General features: G+C 41.1%; 1 protein-coding gene across 1 annotated transcript in view; it reads left to right on the top strand.

Moving 5' to 3' along the window:
• PIK3AP1 (phosphoinositide-3-kinase adaptor protein 1) overlaps nt 1–16338 on the top strand; it is a 36793-nt gene that overhangs the window by 10321 nt on the left and 10134 nt on the right. The window contains exons 3-8 of the mRNA XM_058810931.1: nt 6261–6409; nt 7255–7399; nt 8904–9046; nt 10177–10309; nt 10991–11187; nt 13379–13568. Of these exons, the coding sequence (XP_058666914.1) occupies nt 6261–6409; nt 7255–7399; nt 8904–9046; nt 10177–10309; nt 10991–11187; nt 13379–13568 (957 nt within the window). The remainder of the gene's footprint in view (nt 1–6260; nt 6410–7254; nt 7400–8903; nt 9047–10176; nt 10310–10990; nt 11188–13378; nt 13569–16338) is intronic.

The raw sequence follows: 16338 nt of genomic DNA, 5'->3' as shown, positions 1-16338 counted from the left end.
AGCTGATTGGTCTCAAAGATGTGAGGTGGTAGCATGCAGTTCTCTCTCCCTCCTCTTTGAAGGGGTAAAATTAAATTAATTCTTAAAGCGATATTTTTCTCTGTTCTATCTTGTTTAGACATAAGATGTGGTTCTTTGACCCTGCTCACTGAAGAGGAGTGGGTGAGCTATTAGTCAGCCTCTGGGTGCAAATGAGAGCCTGCTTTGTTATATGGCAGCTCAGCAGCCTGGCTGGTTCTCACTGCCTGTCAAGAAGAGGAAACTGTGACGCTCTTGCACAGGAGTTCAGGTTGAGAGAACATGCTGGTTGCATGCCTCTCTGTGCATGGGTGTACATGACTGCTGCTGGAAAATCAGAGAGTTTAGAGAGCTGGTTAAAGCAATTGGAGAAACCTTAACTAAGCTCCCAAGTGATACTGAGAGTTCTCTGAGAGAAATGCGTGGATGTTCTTATCCATCTGTAGCGTATGGGGTCAAGCAGTTAAAATAATCTTCACAGCTGCAGAATTAATTGTTTGTCATCAAGGTGTTTCATAAAGTCCCAGTTTATTTACATAAAAATACATCATGGGTTTTCTTTCATGGCATTATAAAATTCAAGCAGTGCTAGCATAAGTGCATATTAGCTTTCTAAATAGAGACAGTGATAGCCCAGAAATAGTAAAGGACAAACTGTTGTGATTAAGAATTTTAGACTGTTATAGTCTTTATGCACCTTGTAAATACTAAGCGTATTTCTCTGTGGCTTGTGGTTCTGACAATCTCCTCAGAGGTTGCTTTATGGTCTCAGACTAATTCTAGGTATCTGCTAATGAGAACTGCATGGCTTTAAGATACTTGCTTAAAGTAAGAGCCCAGTGGCCATCATTGATCATATTCAAGTCTGGAGCAGCTGAAGTCATTTCTGAAAATCTCAGTAGAAGTATGTGGTCAAGAAAAAGATGCTTTGGAGAGCAGGTCTGGAGAGATGTATGGAACAGAGTTTAAGTTATTTCACAGATCCTTTTTGGTTTCTTGGACAGTTGTTTTACTTCCAGGATTGCATTTTGTAAGATTTTTATGGCTGTTTGTTATTACCTCAGAAAACTTTTGACATGTTTTTCAAAAGTGACTTGAGAATAACAGTGTATCTTGAGTGTCCCATGGGGAAGTTTGACCAGTGGCATAGGCTGACCTTAGCATGAAGTGCTGCAAAAGAGTGTCTGCCTCATTTTCCACCTTTCATCTGTCTGATTGGGTGTGGTGTTGGACTACAAGAGTGGTGTTCCAAGAGAAATTATTTGAAGGAGAGGCAAGGCATGACTGCCCTTGCAGTAGTAATGTGGTCTTAGATCTACTGGAGCCATTTGTAGAACCACACGTTCAGTCAAACAGTGACTGGTGGGATGTTTCCAAACAGCTGCCCAGCTCTCGGAGATGGAGTTCCAGGTTTGTTGGCTTTTATGGGGATTGTCTTTTCTATCATGCAAGCGTTACACATTGCACTTAAATTGAAGCAAGGAGGTACTGCAAGAGGAGATAATGAATTAGCAGTCTGGATGTTCATGTTTCTTACCTGTGGCTTCTCAGGAAGGCTTGAATCAGTGATGGATATCATGTGGTTCTTGGCACCCTTGAGAGTCGTAAGAGGTGTGCATATGCCTTGTCAGTGTGTGTTGTCTCTTTCTGCCAGAAGTAGTGGAAGTGAACTATTCCAGCCTCTCTTTCTTGAGATTTTGGTCACGTACACAATGTCTCTTGTCTGGGTAGCCAGAACCCTGCTTCTTCCTCAATGTCTTCCCCATCTCTGTCCTGTTCCTGTGCAGCCCAGCTACTTCTTTTGGTTTATACACTTGATCCAGTCACAAATTGACTGCTAGACCTGCAAGAACCTTAGTAAAACTTGACAGTCAAATATACCTTGTTTCCTTGATGGAGGATGAGAAATAGTTCATTTCAAACTTTGCACGACATGTGAAACATTACTCTGCTTTTCGTAGAATTGAAAATCTGTTTGTAGGTGCTGTGCTTGTAGATGAGCCGCTTGGGGTGAGGGGTTTGGAGAGAAGGGAGAGATGTCCCATACATTTTTTGTTCTGCATGGACAGTTTTACAAAGTCCTAAGTTTCTGTGTTTTGTTTTTCACACTGCTGTTTTTCTGCATGCTTCTCTCCGCTCATTTGAAACGGGAAGTGTTGCTACAGTATCGCCCAGTTCTGAGGGTTTATCACAAGATGTTGCTCTGATGCGCGTTTATCTCCTTGGTGAAGCAGGGGCTCTGATGTTAGCATGATGAGAGATAACTTTCCCTGCTTTCCCCAACTACTTGTCAGTACTTTGTCTGTTTCTTGCAAATGTAGCTGTCGTTGCTCTGGGAGACTTACTAGCATTTGGGAAAGGATACTGGCCAGTTGCAAGCTTCAGGTGAAAGCAGGAACTCTCTTTTAGTCTTCCCTCTTGCTCTAAGCGGTGAGGCCTTGTGAGAGCTGATTGTCTCAACTGGTTGATGGACAGCATGGGAGGTGTTTGCAGATGTCAGCGAGGGGCTGGTCTGCCCACACGGAACTTGAGACAAGCTGTTGCCCAGTTGTGCCATTAGCATTAATATCTAGGTGACAGAGTGCTCTGGACAGACTGCTGACTTCTTCCAAGCATTCACGTCCTCTGGTGTGAGGGCTGACTTGTGAGAAACCACAGCTGTCAGCTCCATGCCGATAGCCCGCCAGCTTCGCCAGGAGGAAATGGATGATAGGGAGAGCTGTGTGCTCTACAGCAGCAGGTCAAAATAGCTGGCTGCTTCCTAGAACTTTCTAAAGCTGCTAAATGGCTCTTGAAGCACATGTCCACGCCTGTGTTTCCCCTGGGCTTTTCCCTGGGGTGAGTGTCTGCAGGACAGCTGTGCAGGGGGCCCAGCAGGGCAGGCAAGAAGAGCATGAGGCTGCTCTCTGCAGCTCAGCTGCTGATGCATCCTGGAGGGGTGCGCGTTCTTCAAGGGGAAATGTGGTTGGGTTTCTTGGACCACATCTCCTCCCCTTGCTGCTATTCTCACAAATGTTTCACAGACCGTCAAGTGAGGCCTGAGGGAGCCTTTGTTTCAAAGGGAGCAGAAAAGGAGAACCTCTTATAACTATGAGTGTTGACCTACAGCACATGCTCATGGCGAAGCTTAATTCAGGTATTCACTTAACTTTAATAAGTCTGTTGCTCTTCTCAATGATGGCCTCTCTAGAGTGTAATTGCAGTGTTATAATTGCTGTCTGTGTATGCAAATGGGTTGTCATTATTCAAGTATCTTAGTGGGTGGGAAACCTACTCTAACAATGCTTTAGAGCATGGGTATTATCAAGTGTTATGGAATGGTTTCCTCTTCCAGACCTTGCATGTTCATGAGTCAGTCACTAGCACATGGCTGGAACTTCGACATGAATCATAGGATCACCTCACTGCTGGTGTGGGAATTTGGTACTTTGCAATTTCAGTATTTTCTGAATGAAAAAACAGATGAATAATTCATACCTGAACTGAATGCTTGTTCCTTCAGCTTTTAATCCAATTACTGATTAACACTGCGTGCTTCTTCCTGTATTACCTAACAGCTCTGTGTTCACATGACCTCCAGGCAGTCAACTCTGTTACAAGAATGCAGAAGTGCAATGCCAGAACTTCTTGAAAGCTCTAGTTATTCTTTATTTGCTAAATGGTTTCTAGTATCAAATAACACTGTTAAGGCAGAGAGACTAGTGGGCTTGTTCCCTCCTTGCCACTCCTCTTACCCTTGCCTACTGTGTATATTGTAGCTGAGATCCATAGCTTTGGTTTGATTTTTCTCTGAAAAATCACGTTGGCCAAGTGAGGTAAAAATTAACACACTAATGGTTCTGTGTTGGGTTGGGGATGAAGCCCTGAGGATCAGGATGCTGGCAAGTGTCCATTTGTGCATATGTTGCAGGAACATCAATATCTTACTGTAGAGCAAGAGGGTCTCTCATCTGCTGTGAACTTAGTGAACCCTTTCTGACTTAGTCATATTGAAAGTAACCAACAGAGATTACAGAGACACTAATCTAGTAACAGTTGCCTCTTCTCCCCAGAAGGCATGGCATCTTGCTCTGCATATGCCAAACACCTGAATTGATAGCTATCGTGTAAGGGAAGGATGTGGGACCAGTGCTTTTTCTCCTCTATGCAGCAGGGCAGCCTGGGACTCCCAGGTGCGAGTAGTCCATGTTTCTCTAAGAGAAGGATTCCCAAAATGTATCTGGTTCTTGCAGCTGATGACTTTGAACAGTACAAATTGAAACCCTGAGTTAAGGAATATAATGCCCCAGTTAATTTTCTAATACTTGGTACTAGTCTGAAAATCCCAAAGACCACCTTCAGTACAGCCTTCAGCCTTGTGTCAAAGCAGTTGCTTAGCCAAATCTTCAGATTTGGTTCAGCATTAAAATCTGTTTGCTAAATTACATATACTGTTCTAGGTTTGTTTAAGAAATGTTGGTGTTAGTGGTCATGCCTTATTTAAGCTTCAGAGCTTCAAATTTTTGGCTCTCTTCTTTCTACAGCAAACATTAATGCAGCAATCTACTTGTACTCATGTGAGTAGGCTTTTATACTATGTGGAGAGATTCACATACTTAGTTAAGTGTGTGTGCACCAAAATTTGTGAAAAAAATTTCACCTGAATGGTTTGCTAAAGTTTTGTGGCTTAAAACTTCTCTCCTGAAAGCAAGGAGGTTGATTTCTTATAATTCCTAAAATCCCATTTAAATGAATTGAAAATACCTTTTAAAGAATTGTGTGACAAAGCATTTCTAATATCCTAAGTTTAAGTCTTTGGTGGTAATAATAATTATGAAGATGTCTACATTAATGTTTCTGACTGGCTTCTAGCTTCAGTTTGAAACTAGGAGGATCTGAACTCCTAATGGTGGCCCACTCTATAATTATTTTGTCTCTCTTGATTTGTGGAAAATTGATGTGCTTGAAGATTGGAGGATTCTGAGTAAAATTCTTGGCAGCTTCACTGTATGGATGCCATAGGTTTGACAGCCCAGTTCTCACTTATGTCTTTCCCATCAGAATTGAGCATTTTAAATAGAATATTTCTTACTAATATAAGAACAATGACTGTCCAAGTCTGAGATTTTATCTGGTAAATAATTTGTACTACTCTTTACAGATTTGTTTTTTTACTAAGTAGTAAATAACATGTAAATTCCAAAATGTTGTCTTAAATCCTTGACTGCTTCACAGGCTTACAAAGTTTGGAAAATTCTGACCACAGGGGATAGTTTAAGAAGTCATTATAAGTGGAGTCAGTGACTTTTGCCTTGTGTTCTGGGAGATGGGGGGGGAATGGTGTGAACCATGTGAATCAAGAAGTAGAAACTGGCTAAAAAAAGTGTCCTGTGCGAAGTAGCTACGTAATTGTCTTTGGTTTCCTTTCTCTAGCTGAGAAAAGTATTTCCTGGCAGGGATAGATAATTTTTTTCAGCCAGTGGTATCAATTCAGTTTGTTTGCACTTCTATCAATATCCATGCTGGTTTTGGGAAATGAGAGTGAGAACATTGTTTTGTACACACATATTGTCGGCTTACATGTGCTAATTCTGCTCTTGATTCTGTTTAGGTAAAGTGCTGTTACTTTTCAATGCAAAGGTTTCAATTTCACTCTTGTATAGATACTGGAGCTTATGGTTCTTGCCCAAGGAACAGAACCCCTTCAGACTACTGCTTCATGTTTTATTTTTTGATGCAATAATCAAAGTTGGGGAGTTGGGGTAAGCAGCACTAAAAAAACTAAAGATGCTACTGAAATGACAAACATGACAAATAAAACATGGTTTTCATGTTTTATTTTAGGAAAGTAAGACCAAAGGCTGCTGCCATTCTTAGAGTATATCAGAGTGCTGCTTGAGTCAGATGAGTTCAGATGCTGATCATTCTAATATTAGACATTCACATGCTGATTTTCCTGTTTAACATGAGGGGACTATCCAGCTCAGCAGAGTGCCACTGTTTACTCCGTAAGCATATTCAGTGCTACTCTACTGATCTCATGTCTTTGGTAATTTCCTCCTCAAATCCTCTTAAGGGGAAAAAAAGAGGAAACTCTCTAGTTTCCTCTTCTTCAACTAGATCCCCTTTTCTGAGCATTACTTTGAGAGGAATAGCAAGTTCCATCCCACCACCTTCACAGCTGTTTTTCAGGATGGATGGGTGTGATAAGCATTTTCAGCAAAGGGGAGTGAGGCAACAGGACTCTCTATACTTTATTTTAGACTCAGGCTGTGACTCTGTGACTGATACAGAAACAGAAGATGAGAAGAATCCAGCTGAGTCCCACAGACTTGCCATGAGTGAAGAACATGGATCATCCAGGAGCACTGGGGACTGTCCAGTGGTGCAGCCCAGCCGCATACAATGTGGGGTACTGTATGTCCACTCCTTGGGCTGTGTTCTTACTGTGAGCTGCTGCAGCCCATTATGCTGCTTTGTAATGTTCAGCTTTACAGGCCTGCAAATTAGTCCTGAATTCTTCTGTCACCTTCCTGCTCAGCCCCCTGTCCTCCATGTCTCCTGTTTCATGGGCTTGGCTGCCTAGGCCCAGAGTAGCTTGGTGACAGTTGGTGCAGAGCTTAGTGCTGTCTAGGCTGTACTGTCACTTAATAACTGCCCCATTAACATGGCTGCTTGACTTGGGTGCTGTGAGACAGGTTCACACTCTTCCCTTCCTCTGCTCTGCTTGCAAGTGGAGTAAGATGACTGTAATGAACTGATTAACTCCACAGTCAGTATTCAGTCTAATATGACAATACTGGTGCATGCCTTGCAAGTGACCTTGAAAAGCTTGGATCATGGCTTCTTGTCTGAAAAGCAGCACTTTTTAGTATAGCATCTCCTCAGATAGAAAGAATCCAAGATTCTTTCTTTTGTTTCTGTTTAGAATGTGGCTGTGTTGCTTAAGGGAAGAGATGGATAGAGTTGAAAGTAAATAATTTTATAAATTTAGCCCTAATCAGTTTATAAATCTATCTAATAAATCTGGAGTTCTATCAGTTTAATGCTTGTATCTATACTGAGGCAAGCTGTAGCAGAAGTCACCTGCCCAGTTAGTCTGTGACTGGAAGATGCTCCTGAAAACAATTCAAAACTGAAAATGATAGGTGATAATCGATGTGTTAGTTGCAATGAGAACAAAATCCCTAGAAAATGGACTTAACCAAGTAAGTGTTTTTGTTTTGAACCTCTGTGTTGTAATGCCTTTTGTTTTAGGTGCAGACAACAGTTTATATTATCATGAAATGTAAACTAGACGGTGAAATGAAAACTGAAGTTGAATTTTCTCCAGAGAATGCATCCTCTGTGCGTGTGCTGGCTGAGATGGAGAATGAGTACACAATCTCTGTGAAGGCTCCAAGTAAGATGAACTGAGATTTTTTTTTTCCTTCTCTCCTTCACCATTGCTGCCTTTCTATCTCAACCTGCCTGTCCTGAGAAGTGCCAGGGGCATAAGGCTAAAGATTGCAGTGCAGAAAAACTTGAGTCCAGAAAATCTTGAACTTGCTTTCTCACCTGTGATACTTTTGATGAGGAACTGAGAGAGACTGCTGCTTGTGGGCTTTGTTTCCCCTCAGCAGCAGTAGGGTTGAAGGGTGGGAACACCTTGCTGGGAGTTCTGAGAACACATTGCAGCTTGTAGAGCACTTTGAACTTAGCTGTGTGTTATGACCACCACCATTATTAGCATTGGCAGGGCACCAAGAGAGAAGGGAAGTGCCAGTAAATAATTACATGACTATAATGGCATGTGTTTAATGTGTAGTGATCTCTGTGATCAGAGCTGAGACTATTTATTCTGGCTTTTAATTTAGATACGTTCTGTCACTCTAAATATTTACATTTACAGAAGTGAAGGTTGCCTAAACTTTACGTTCACTGAACTTTAAGGGAATGATTTCAGAGCCTTAAGGATTGCTATTATTTCTCAGCATTATTTTATTTAATCTACCTTAGTTTGTCCTCTTGAAGAGTCATTCTGCCATTCTCTCTGAGAATAGACTAACAGTCATTAAAGCAACTACCCTAAAGTCAGTGAAGTGAGTTGATTTTAAAGGTGACCTCATGAACATATAAGGGCTTAATTTAATGTCTTAAGTCTTACAATATAAACACTGACCTGAAAACTAACTTGTACTTTGAATTATAAACATGACCTTCACATTGATGGAGTGTACAGTGTAAGCTCTGAAGTTTCTAACAGTAAGAGAAATAATTAATTCCTTTGTGTTATTAATGGTTTCATAATTTCCCAAGTTCTTAACAGGGAAAGACTAGCTTTAGTGGGATTCAAAATATCTGTGTTTCAAAGAGAAAGTTCAGACTTATAAATGCATATTAAGCAAAACATCAAGAACCTCCAAGGTGCAAGTATAATGTAATCCTGTGCATGGGTAAAGTTGCAAAGCTGGAATTCCTTTTAATGGATTTTATTCAGAGTCTAGTGAGGCTGACAGAGATTGCAAAATCTCTAGTGATTTTTCTGATTTCTTTTCTTCCCCAGCTCTTTGTATTTATGGTATGGCTTTATAGACAGCTCCAGAGAAGCCAGGGGTGGAGAGATGTGTGGCTTTCTATTCAAGGTGGAGTTCTTATAACATTAGTGGTCCAGTCTACTGTTAGCAGAGGACTTAGCAGGTTATGTGCATTGACGCAGCCATAAAGAAGGTAGTTCCAAAGTACTTTCCTACCTAGAGTTCCAAGATTATGACTCTTCTCATGACTTCTCATGAGTTCAATATAGCAGAAACTGTTTTGGTAGCCATCTGGTAGTATATCCAAACTCCTCCTGTCCTCACAGTACATCATGCAAACTCATGCCCGTTGTTTGTGCTAATAGTTATTTTTGCTCTTCCTTTTCAAAGATTTAACCTCTGGGACAGTGACCCTGCAGATATATTCAGGGGACTTGATGGTGGGAGAAACAAGTGTCACTTACCATACTGACATGGAGGAAATCAGCAATCTGTTGGCTAATGCAGCCAACCCTGTACAGTTCATGTGCCAGGTAAGGACTTTAGCAATCAGCTGCTTTGGAAACCAGCTCTTTCAGAGGCTGAACAAACAGGCATAAGCAAAAGTGCTTGCCATGAAGTAGCTCTTCTGAAATGAAGAAATGCAAGGTTATTTAGGGATTTTCACCTAACTCTCATATCCCCTGTTATTGAAAGCATGGCTGTTTTTTCTGTCTCTGGAGCACATAGCTGGCTAAGGTGAGTCAGGTTATCAAACTAAGAAAAAAAAATGTGGTCAATCAACACCTACATTTAGATCTTGATGACTTCAAAAGGTTGGAATGACAGAACTTGATATAACAGAAAGTACCATAAAGAAATGAAACATTTTGGAATTTGTACCTAGGTGTTATTAAAAAAATATGTAAATAGTAGCAAAGATTCATATTAGCTGGACGAAGCAGAGTAACATAAAAGGATTTGCTGATTCTTAACACTTTTTCAATACAGCCACTCAGCTTTCCTATTCTGTTTTGCCCAGCTGGGGTACCTGAACCCTATTAGAGGGGTAAAGGTTGCACAAGCAAGTTTTCTGCAGCGTTGCCCTGTTGCCTGCCTGCATGTTCCTGATCCGCCATGTAATGGAAGCCTACAGAGCAGCCTTGTTAGTCACCAATATACCTGGGGCAGGGGAGGCTGTGTTTCCCTTGCTTTTTAGCTCAAGTTGTGTAGCAGTTGGTACAGGTTGATGCCTCTGCTTAGGGAGTGTGCCTGTTTCCCAGTGGTAAAGAACCAGTCCAAAAGCTGAACTCAGCATGCGTACAATTCAAAATGGACTAGTGCATACTTAAAGCAGGAGTGCTATTTCATTGGAACACTTTCAGAAGTAAGTGTATACCTGCCAAGAAAGTAGGAAGCAAGTTTTCTGTGCTTCCAATTGCATGAGGGACTTTCTCATTGTGCTATCTTGTGGAATATACAGTTCTCATCTGTTGAGCTTGATGGTACTCTGTTTCTACACCAGGAAGCTATCCAAGTTCTTTGTTTGACCTGAACATTTCTACATTTTGTATTTATACCTACTGTTTTCTGATTGTGTTAAATAATAACGACACCATATAAATCTCACCTTAACTGAATCTCCAGATTCTACCAAACAAAAGTGCTTTCCATTTATCTGTAGGCCTTTAAAATTGTGCCATACAGCATAGAAGCCCTGGACAAACTATTGACTGAGTCACTCAAGAAGAACATTCCTGCTAGTGGTCTACACCTGTTTGGAATCAACCAGCTGGAAGAAGAAGATATGACAGCAAGTATGTTTAAAGACACTTGGTTTATAGATTTTTTTTCTATCAGTTGTTTTACCTTGAAGCACTTTTAACACTGCAGTGGGTGGTACCTGCACAGGCTGTCTCAAAAACCTTGGATCTCAGCCAGGAAGCTAAATTTTGATAATGTCTATAGAAAGGGAATTGCTATTTGAGTCAGGTGGCCCTTTTATATTACATCTGTCATTCTCACTTCCCTGCACTGTGACAGATGCTGCTATATAGACAGCTTCATACCAGAGTGAAAAGATGGTTCTCCCCAAATGTCTCCCAGATTTTCTGCATTATTCTTTTGCCTCATGACTTTTCTCCACAGCCCAGTCCTTTTCCCCAAACCCCATAACTCCTAAGATATACAGTGGGCACTGAGCAGTTGGGTTGGTATGCTGTCTTTTTGTAATGATGGTCTAAGAAGTCCTTGCAAATCTGTGATCCTACATGCATTTAAGCTATTACAGTGTCATATTCCCCACTAAAGGTTATAGGACTTCAGCCTGGAGATGCACAAGATAATTTGCGCTGTTGGCTCGCTTTTGAAACCATATACATCCTTCCAGGGATTTCCCAGCTGCTTTGTTCTGTGTGATTGCTGTGTTTGTTTCTCACCTGCTGGCTCTGCTGCTACTAGAGAAAAACTTAGGTTCTAATGGGCTCCTGTTCTCACAGATCAGAGGGATGAGGAGTTGCCAACACTGCTTCACTTCTCTGCAAGATACGGGCTGAAGAACCTTACTGCCTTGCTGCTTACGTGCCCTGGCGCACTGCAGGCCTACAGCGTAGCCAACAAGTATGGCCACTATCCAAACACCATCGCAGAAAAGCACGGCTTTAAGGATCTGCGCCAGTTCATTGATGAATATGTGGTAAGGGGAAGCTGAGCCATCTTTCTGCCTCGTCCCACACCAGGCTCTGGCACCGAGCTTGGCACTCAGTGTTACTTGAGCAGGAGTGCTGGGGTGATAAAGTGTCTTGGTAGGATGTAGAACACAGACATCCAGCCACACTGCAAACTTTCAGGCTAGAGGGTTAGGTGTGTCTCTGGAGCCAGGGAAATTCCTGGGGCATTTGCAAGTAAGATGGAAGTAGAGACTGCCAAGCTGGCTTCCATTCCTCCATCCATCTAATGAAGTTTCTGAGGATATGTGGTTGGTGCTTAGTGCATTCTTGTAGTTCTGATCTTGGGAAAGAGCCCCTTCATCCAGCTTACTTTAGGGAATAATATGGGAAGAGAATATGTTTAGGAAGATACAATTTGAGGTGCTCTCTTATTAGTTTTAGTACAGGCAGGATTGCTTACTAGCTCATTCACAGCTGATCTGTGTAGTCTGCCTCTTTCACTTGATACCCATTCCTCCTTGCATTGGTATAGCTGTCCATTCCCTGTTTGTTCTATCAGGGATCCCAACTGACAGTTCATTTCTATTTGAGCTAAGCCCACCCCCAGAAAATACACTCTGACTTTTCCAGATTATGATGTGGACCTGACTCCAGCTGCACCAAGCAATTGTTTCTGTGCAGTACTTGGGTACTCATAGGGTTTCTCCTTTCATTTCAGTTTGAGCTCCTTCTGGCCTGTATGCTTCAAAATAACAAGGAGCTCCTTGACTCGGGTCACATTGACCACATCTGAATTCTATTTGCCTTTGCTTTAGGTTGAAAAGTTGTGTTTAATTGTCCTTAACATTGTCTGAGTGCTGGGTGATAAATCTGGTAGCTTTAGCATGGTTCTGCCAGCCAATTACTGTAGTGTTTGAGCCCTATTTAGGAGGCACGGGTAGTTCTTGGACTTGGGCCTTGCTTCTTGACAATTATACATTAGAGCTAAATAAAAGCCATTCCATATTCTGAGATCAGGAGGGCTGCAGAAACTGTAAATAGTGAGATCACAATCTTTGCATTGGGGTAAGTAAGAGATGTGCAGGAAGTCCTTCCAACCTCTCATTGCAGTACTGTGCTCCTCCCATGTTCTCTCCACCAGCACAGTGACAGAGCTGTGTTAAGAGCAGGTCCTCCTCACTGACCTGCTGGAACTGTCAGTGCAGCACAGTACAAAGCACACAAACATCTGCAATAGTGTCACTACTATCACTAGTATGGATGTCTGAAAATCCCATTAAACCCCGTTACTCACCTGATTTTCTCTCTGGCAAAGGTTCCTCTGCACCTTTGTAAAGCATTGTGTGAACTATTGGCCTGACACATTTTGACTGTGGAGGGAAGCATGTGTAGACAGCTTTGACACACATGCCCTGTGGATTGAGGGCCCATGAGTCTGCATTTGGGAATGGAAGAGTATCTTGTAGTATTGCAACTATTAAGGTGGTGCTTGTGACATAATTGGAATTTGGGAAGGAGAATGGGATGAAGCTTTACCTTTTGCTTCCTTGTGTTGTGATTTGGTGAAGCTCTGCCTTCCCCCCTGCTCTATGTTGCAAATGCAAAAGAAAGGATTCTGCTCTCCTGTGAATCAGAAGTTGCCTGTATTGCATGAACTGCTGCCTGCTATGAGGTTTCCTGTTAATATCACAGAAAAGGGTCTGTGTACTCCCACTCTGGGTGTTACATGCTGCTGCTAATGCCAAGAAACTGAAACTGAATCTACATCAAAGCTAAAACTTTGCTATTTTGCAGGTGCTCTGCATGTGATAAACTTTCCCCTTTATGGTTAGCTATGCGTGCCCCAAAATAGCCTTTGACAAACATTTGTATTTTTAGAATGAGCTGTGCTTATGTTCTGGGACTTTGCAGATATTGGGTAGGACATGAAATTGGTGGGGTGAGAGGCTGCAATGGCTACTCAGAATGTGTCAGCAGCCCTTGTTTCACCTTTGTTACCTATTAATACAATAAAGATCTCAAAAGTTTGACCCAGACAGCTGTAGTGGGGATTTAAGTCACTTGAGAAGCCTTAATCTTTGGGAATGAGCAGTCTTCAGAGTTTTTTGTTTTTTTTTTATCACTGATGACAAAGTGAGATATCTTTTGCTTGCTTTTATTCTCTAGATTCTTTATTTAAGAGACTTTATTTTTTTTTTTGCTCTCCTTTGTCTCCAGGAAACTGCAGATATGCTAAAGAGTCACATAAAGGAAGAGCTGATGCAAGGCGAGGAGGATGAGTCTGTTTATGAGTCCATGGCTCACCTGTCCACTGATCTGTTAATGAAATGTTCCTTGAATCCAGGCTCCGATGAAGAGCTTTATGAATCCATGGCTGGATTTGTCCCGGGTGCCCCAGAAGATCTTTGTATGTACATTCATAGAGTTACAGAATCATGGGAAGGTTTGGGTTGGAAGGTACCTCTAAAGCTCACCCAGTCCAAGCCCTCTGCAATGGGAGGTGTGTTTAGATCAGATTGCTCAAGACTCATCTCTCTCACACACAGGAGTTCCTCAGTTACAGCTTTTCTGCTCTCACCACAAGGAAACTATGCTGCAGTTCCATCATTGGCTGACTGACAAAACTGCTCTATGCCTTTTCTTAATTGATAGTGTACAAGATCGAGAGCTGTTTCTTCAGTGTTTTAAGGACTCCCTGAACCCTGAGCAAATAAATTAACATATAGAAATGAGACTAAATTTTCTACAATGTCCTGCTTTTTTTCCTCCTGAGGACTGGTACCTAGGAACTGACGTTGACAGAAAAGAACACTGTCAGATGTGATTTTACTGACAACTGGGAAACTGAAAAACAAGAGTTGAGATTCTTGTGCAACAGCTTGAGAGCAAAAGAAAGTGAACATCTAGAAATATGTATACCGAAAAGATTATAAGTGAAAAATCATTATTCTAATCTGATTGGTTTATTGCTAAAAATAAAGAGCTAATTCTGATAAATATTCATATGTTTAACTTTTTTACTATTTCATTAATATTCAGTGAGGCCAATTGACAATGCCAAATTAATTACCTCTGTTAAGCAATTGTAAATTTGCTGTTCTTACTCACCTATCTGTTTGGTCTGACTTAATCCCACTGATATCTATTATATGATTCCCATAATGAGCAGAAAATTTTGCTTCCTATATTTTAAGTACCTCCTTAAGGTACTTAAGGACTTCTAGTGTTTCTGCAGTTTTTAAGTGTGCTGCCTCAGGGGAAAAGCTTTCTTTTTGAAACACTTGTGCTTATGGGCTATATTGGACTGTTTTCTCCTCTTTTAGATTAAATGATACTATAAAACACATTTTTGTTGTTTATGAAGTCCAGAAGACTGTTGGTTCTTTCCTTGAAATCACAAACTCTTTTCTGCTAAGTGTTGTTGGCCACTGCAGGGATAGTTTTGCTACCAAAACCAGGGTTATTCTGTCTTCAGGTGGAGATAAGCAGTAAATCAGGTTGGACTTGCAAGGAACAAAGCTGCTCTTGTTTGCAGGAATGAGTGAGAGTTTCTCGATGCTTGGTAGGTCTGCCGGTAATCAGTGCACCTCTGAATGAGGTTGATTGACAAAGCCTGTGGATGGTTAGAAAACAAGCTCAACACTACTAAGCCAAACTCCCCTTCTTCCAGGCCTGAAATGCCCAGATCTCCCAGAAACTATGCATGGAATTTTCTTGCAAATTGAGCTCCCTGTAATTTAGCACTTTTGAACTGGACTCTGAAAGCCTCTGTTTCCTGCTTCTTCTGGAGTTCTAGTGTGTTGCTTCTGCACACAAAGCTCTGCTGCCTTCCATTAAGAAGTCTTTTATTGAAATTGTATTTTCCTTACCTGGTCTGTTAGACTTTGCCTGAAGAATATTAACAACTTGTCTGAACAGTGCTTATAATCTACATGTATCACAACAGATAAGTTTAAATTGGTGCAATTATCAGCACTTGGATTGATTCTCTCAAAGTGAAATTGTTTCAATATCATTTAGAATACCAGCACACAGGCAAACTCTCACTGAAATTAATATGAGTGCTGGCTGGTTTAGAGCTGCCATCACAAATAAAGGATTTAAGCTTTTGTACTGACTTGAAGGATCTACTGACTTTGTGAGGATGGCTCACTAAGGAATCATAACTAACTTCTCTTGAAGTACTTTTTCTAGGAATTACCTGTATGTGAGTAGATATGGCTGTGGTGTAGAGGATAATACCTGGGCTATTTTAGGTGTAGCCATACTGTGGCACTGTGCCCCTTTATTGTGATTAAGGTGTGCTTCCACCACACTTTTTCAGAGACTGATCAAAGGAAGATTAGATACCACAGGGTCAATTTTTCTGGTAGAAACTTGTTTGAGAATAAGGTAACAGGGGACTGAAGCTGTTGTAATGAGTTAAAAGTATTTCAAATTCTCACATGTAACCCAAACTATCTAGTTTACATAGTAGTAGATCTATGACATAGATATATCTCAAAAATTCACTTATATCAATAAGCCTCAGCAATCCATTGATATCACTCTTGTTTTTAATATCATTAGGATTATGGTTACCTAACATTTTATTTTAGTTTTAAGATTAGTATTAGTGTTATGATGAGGCTCACCTTTTTCTTTAAAATCAGAATTCTTTATGTCAAAACACTGAATTAACAAAGTATCTTATTGTTTGCTGTCAGTCCTTTCTCAATGCTGAATTATCATCTGACCCTGTAAACACTTTCCAGATCCAAGTAATTAACTCAGCCAACTGTTTTGACTTTATTCCAATAAATAAAATAAACGCTATCGTATGTGTCATGGGAAAATTGCCTTTAATGTCTTGTTTTTCCAAGGCACATGGTTTCCTCTCTGGGGCACTGTCCAGAGGTCAAAACTTTCACCTGGCCAACACACGCTCAAGAATAGCCAAAACTCAATGCCTGCTTGAAGCCTTGTCAGAACTTCTCAATAGGATTGTTACTCACCCTCAAGTGTAAGCATCAGGCAGCTGGAAAAAATTTGTGCAGAGTGGACTGAACATAGCAACTTAGAAGCCTTCTTCAAGGAGAATGTCTGGGCATTTGCCCAGCTGCTTTGATTGTCACCATAAAGTAAAGGTCCAGTTCATTATGTCATATTACATAGTTCCATGTATTGAAGGTTATAAT

Source organism: Ammospiza caudacuta, chromosome 9, assembly GCF_027887145.1.
Source record: "Ammospiza caudacuta isolate bAmmCau1 chromosome 9, bAmmCau1.pri, whole genome shotgun sequence".
NCBI lineage: Eukaryota > Metazoa > Chordata > Aves > Passeriformes > Passerellidae > Ammospiza > Ammospiza caudacuta.
This window is presented reverse-complemented; position numbering and strand designations above follow the sequence as displayed.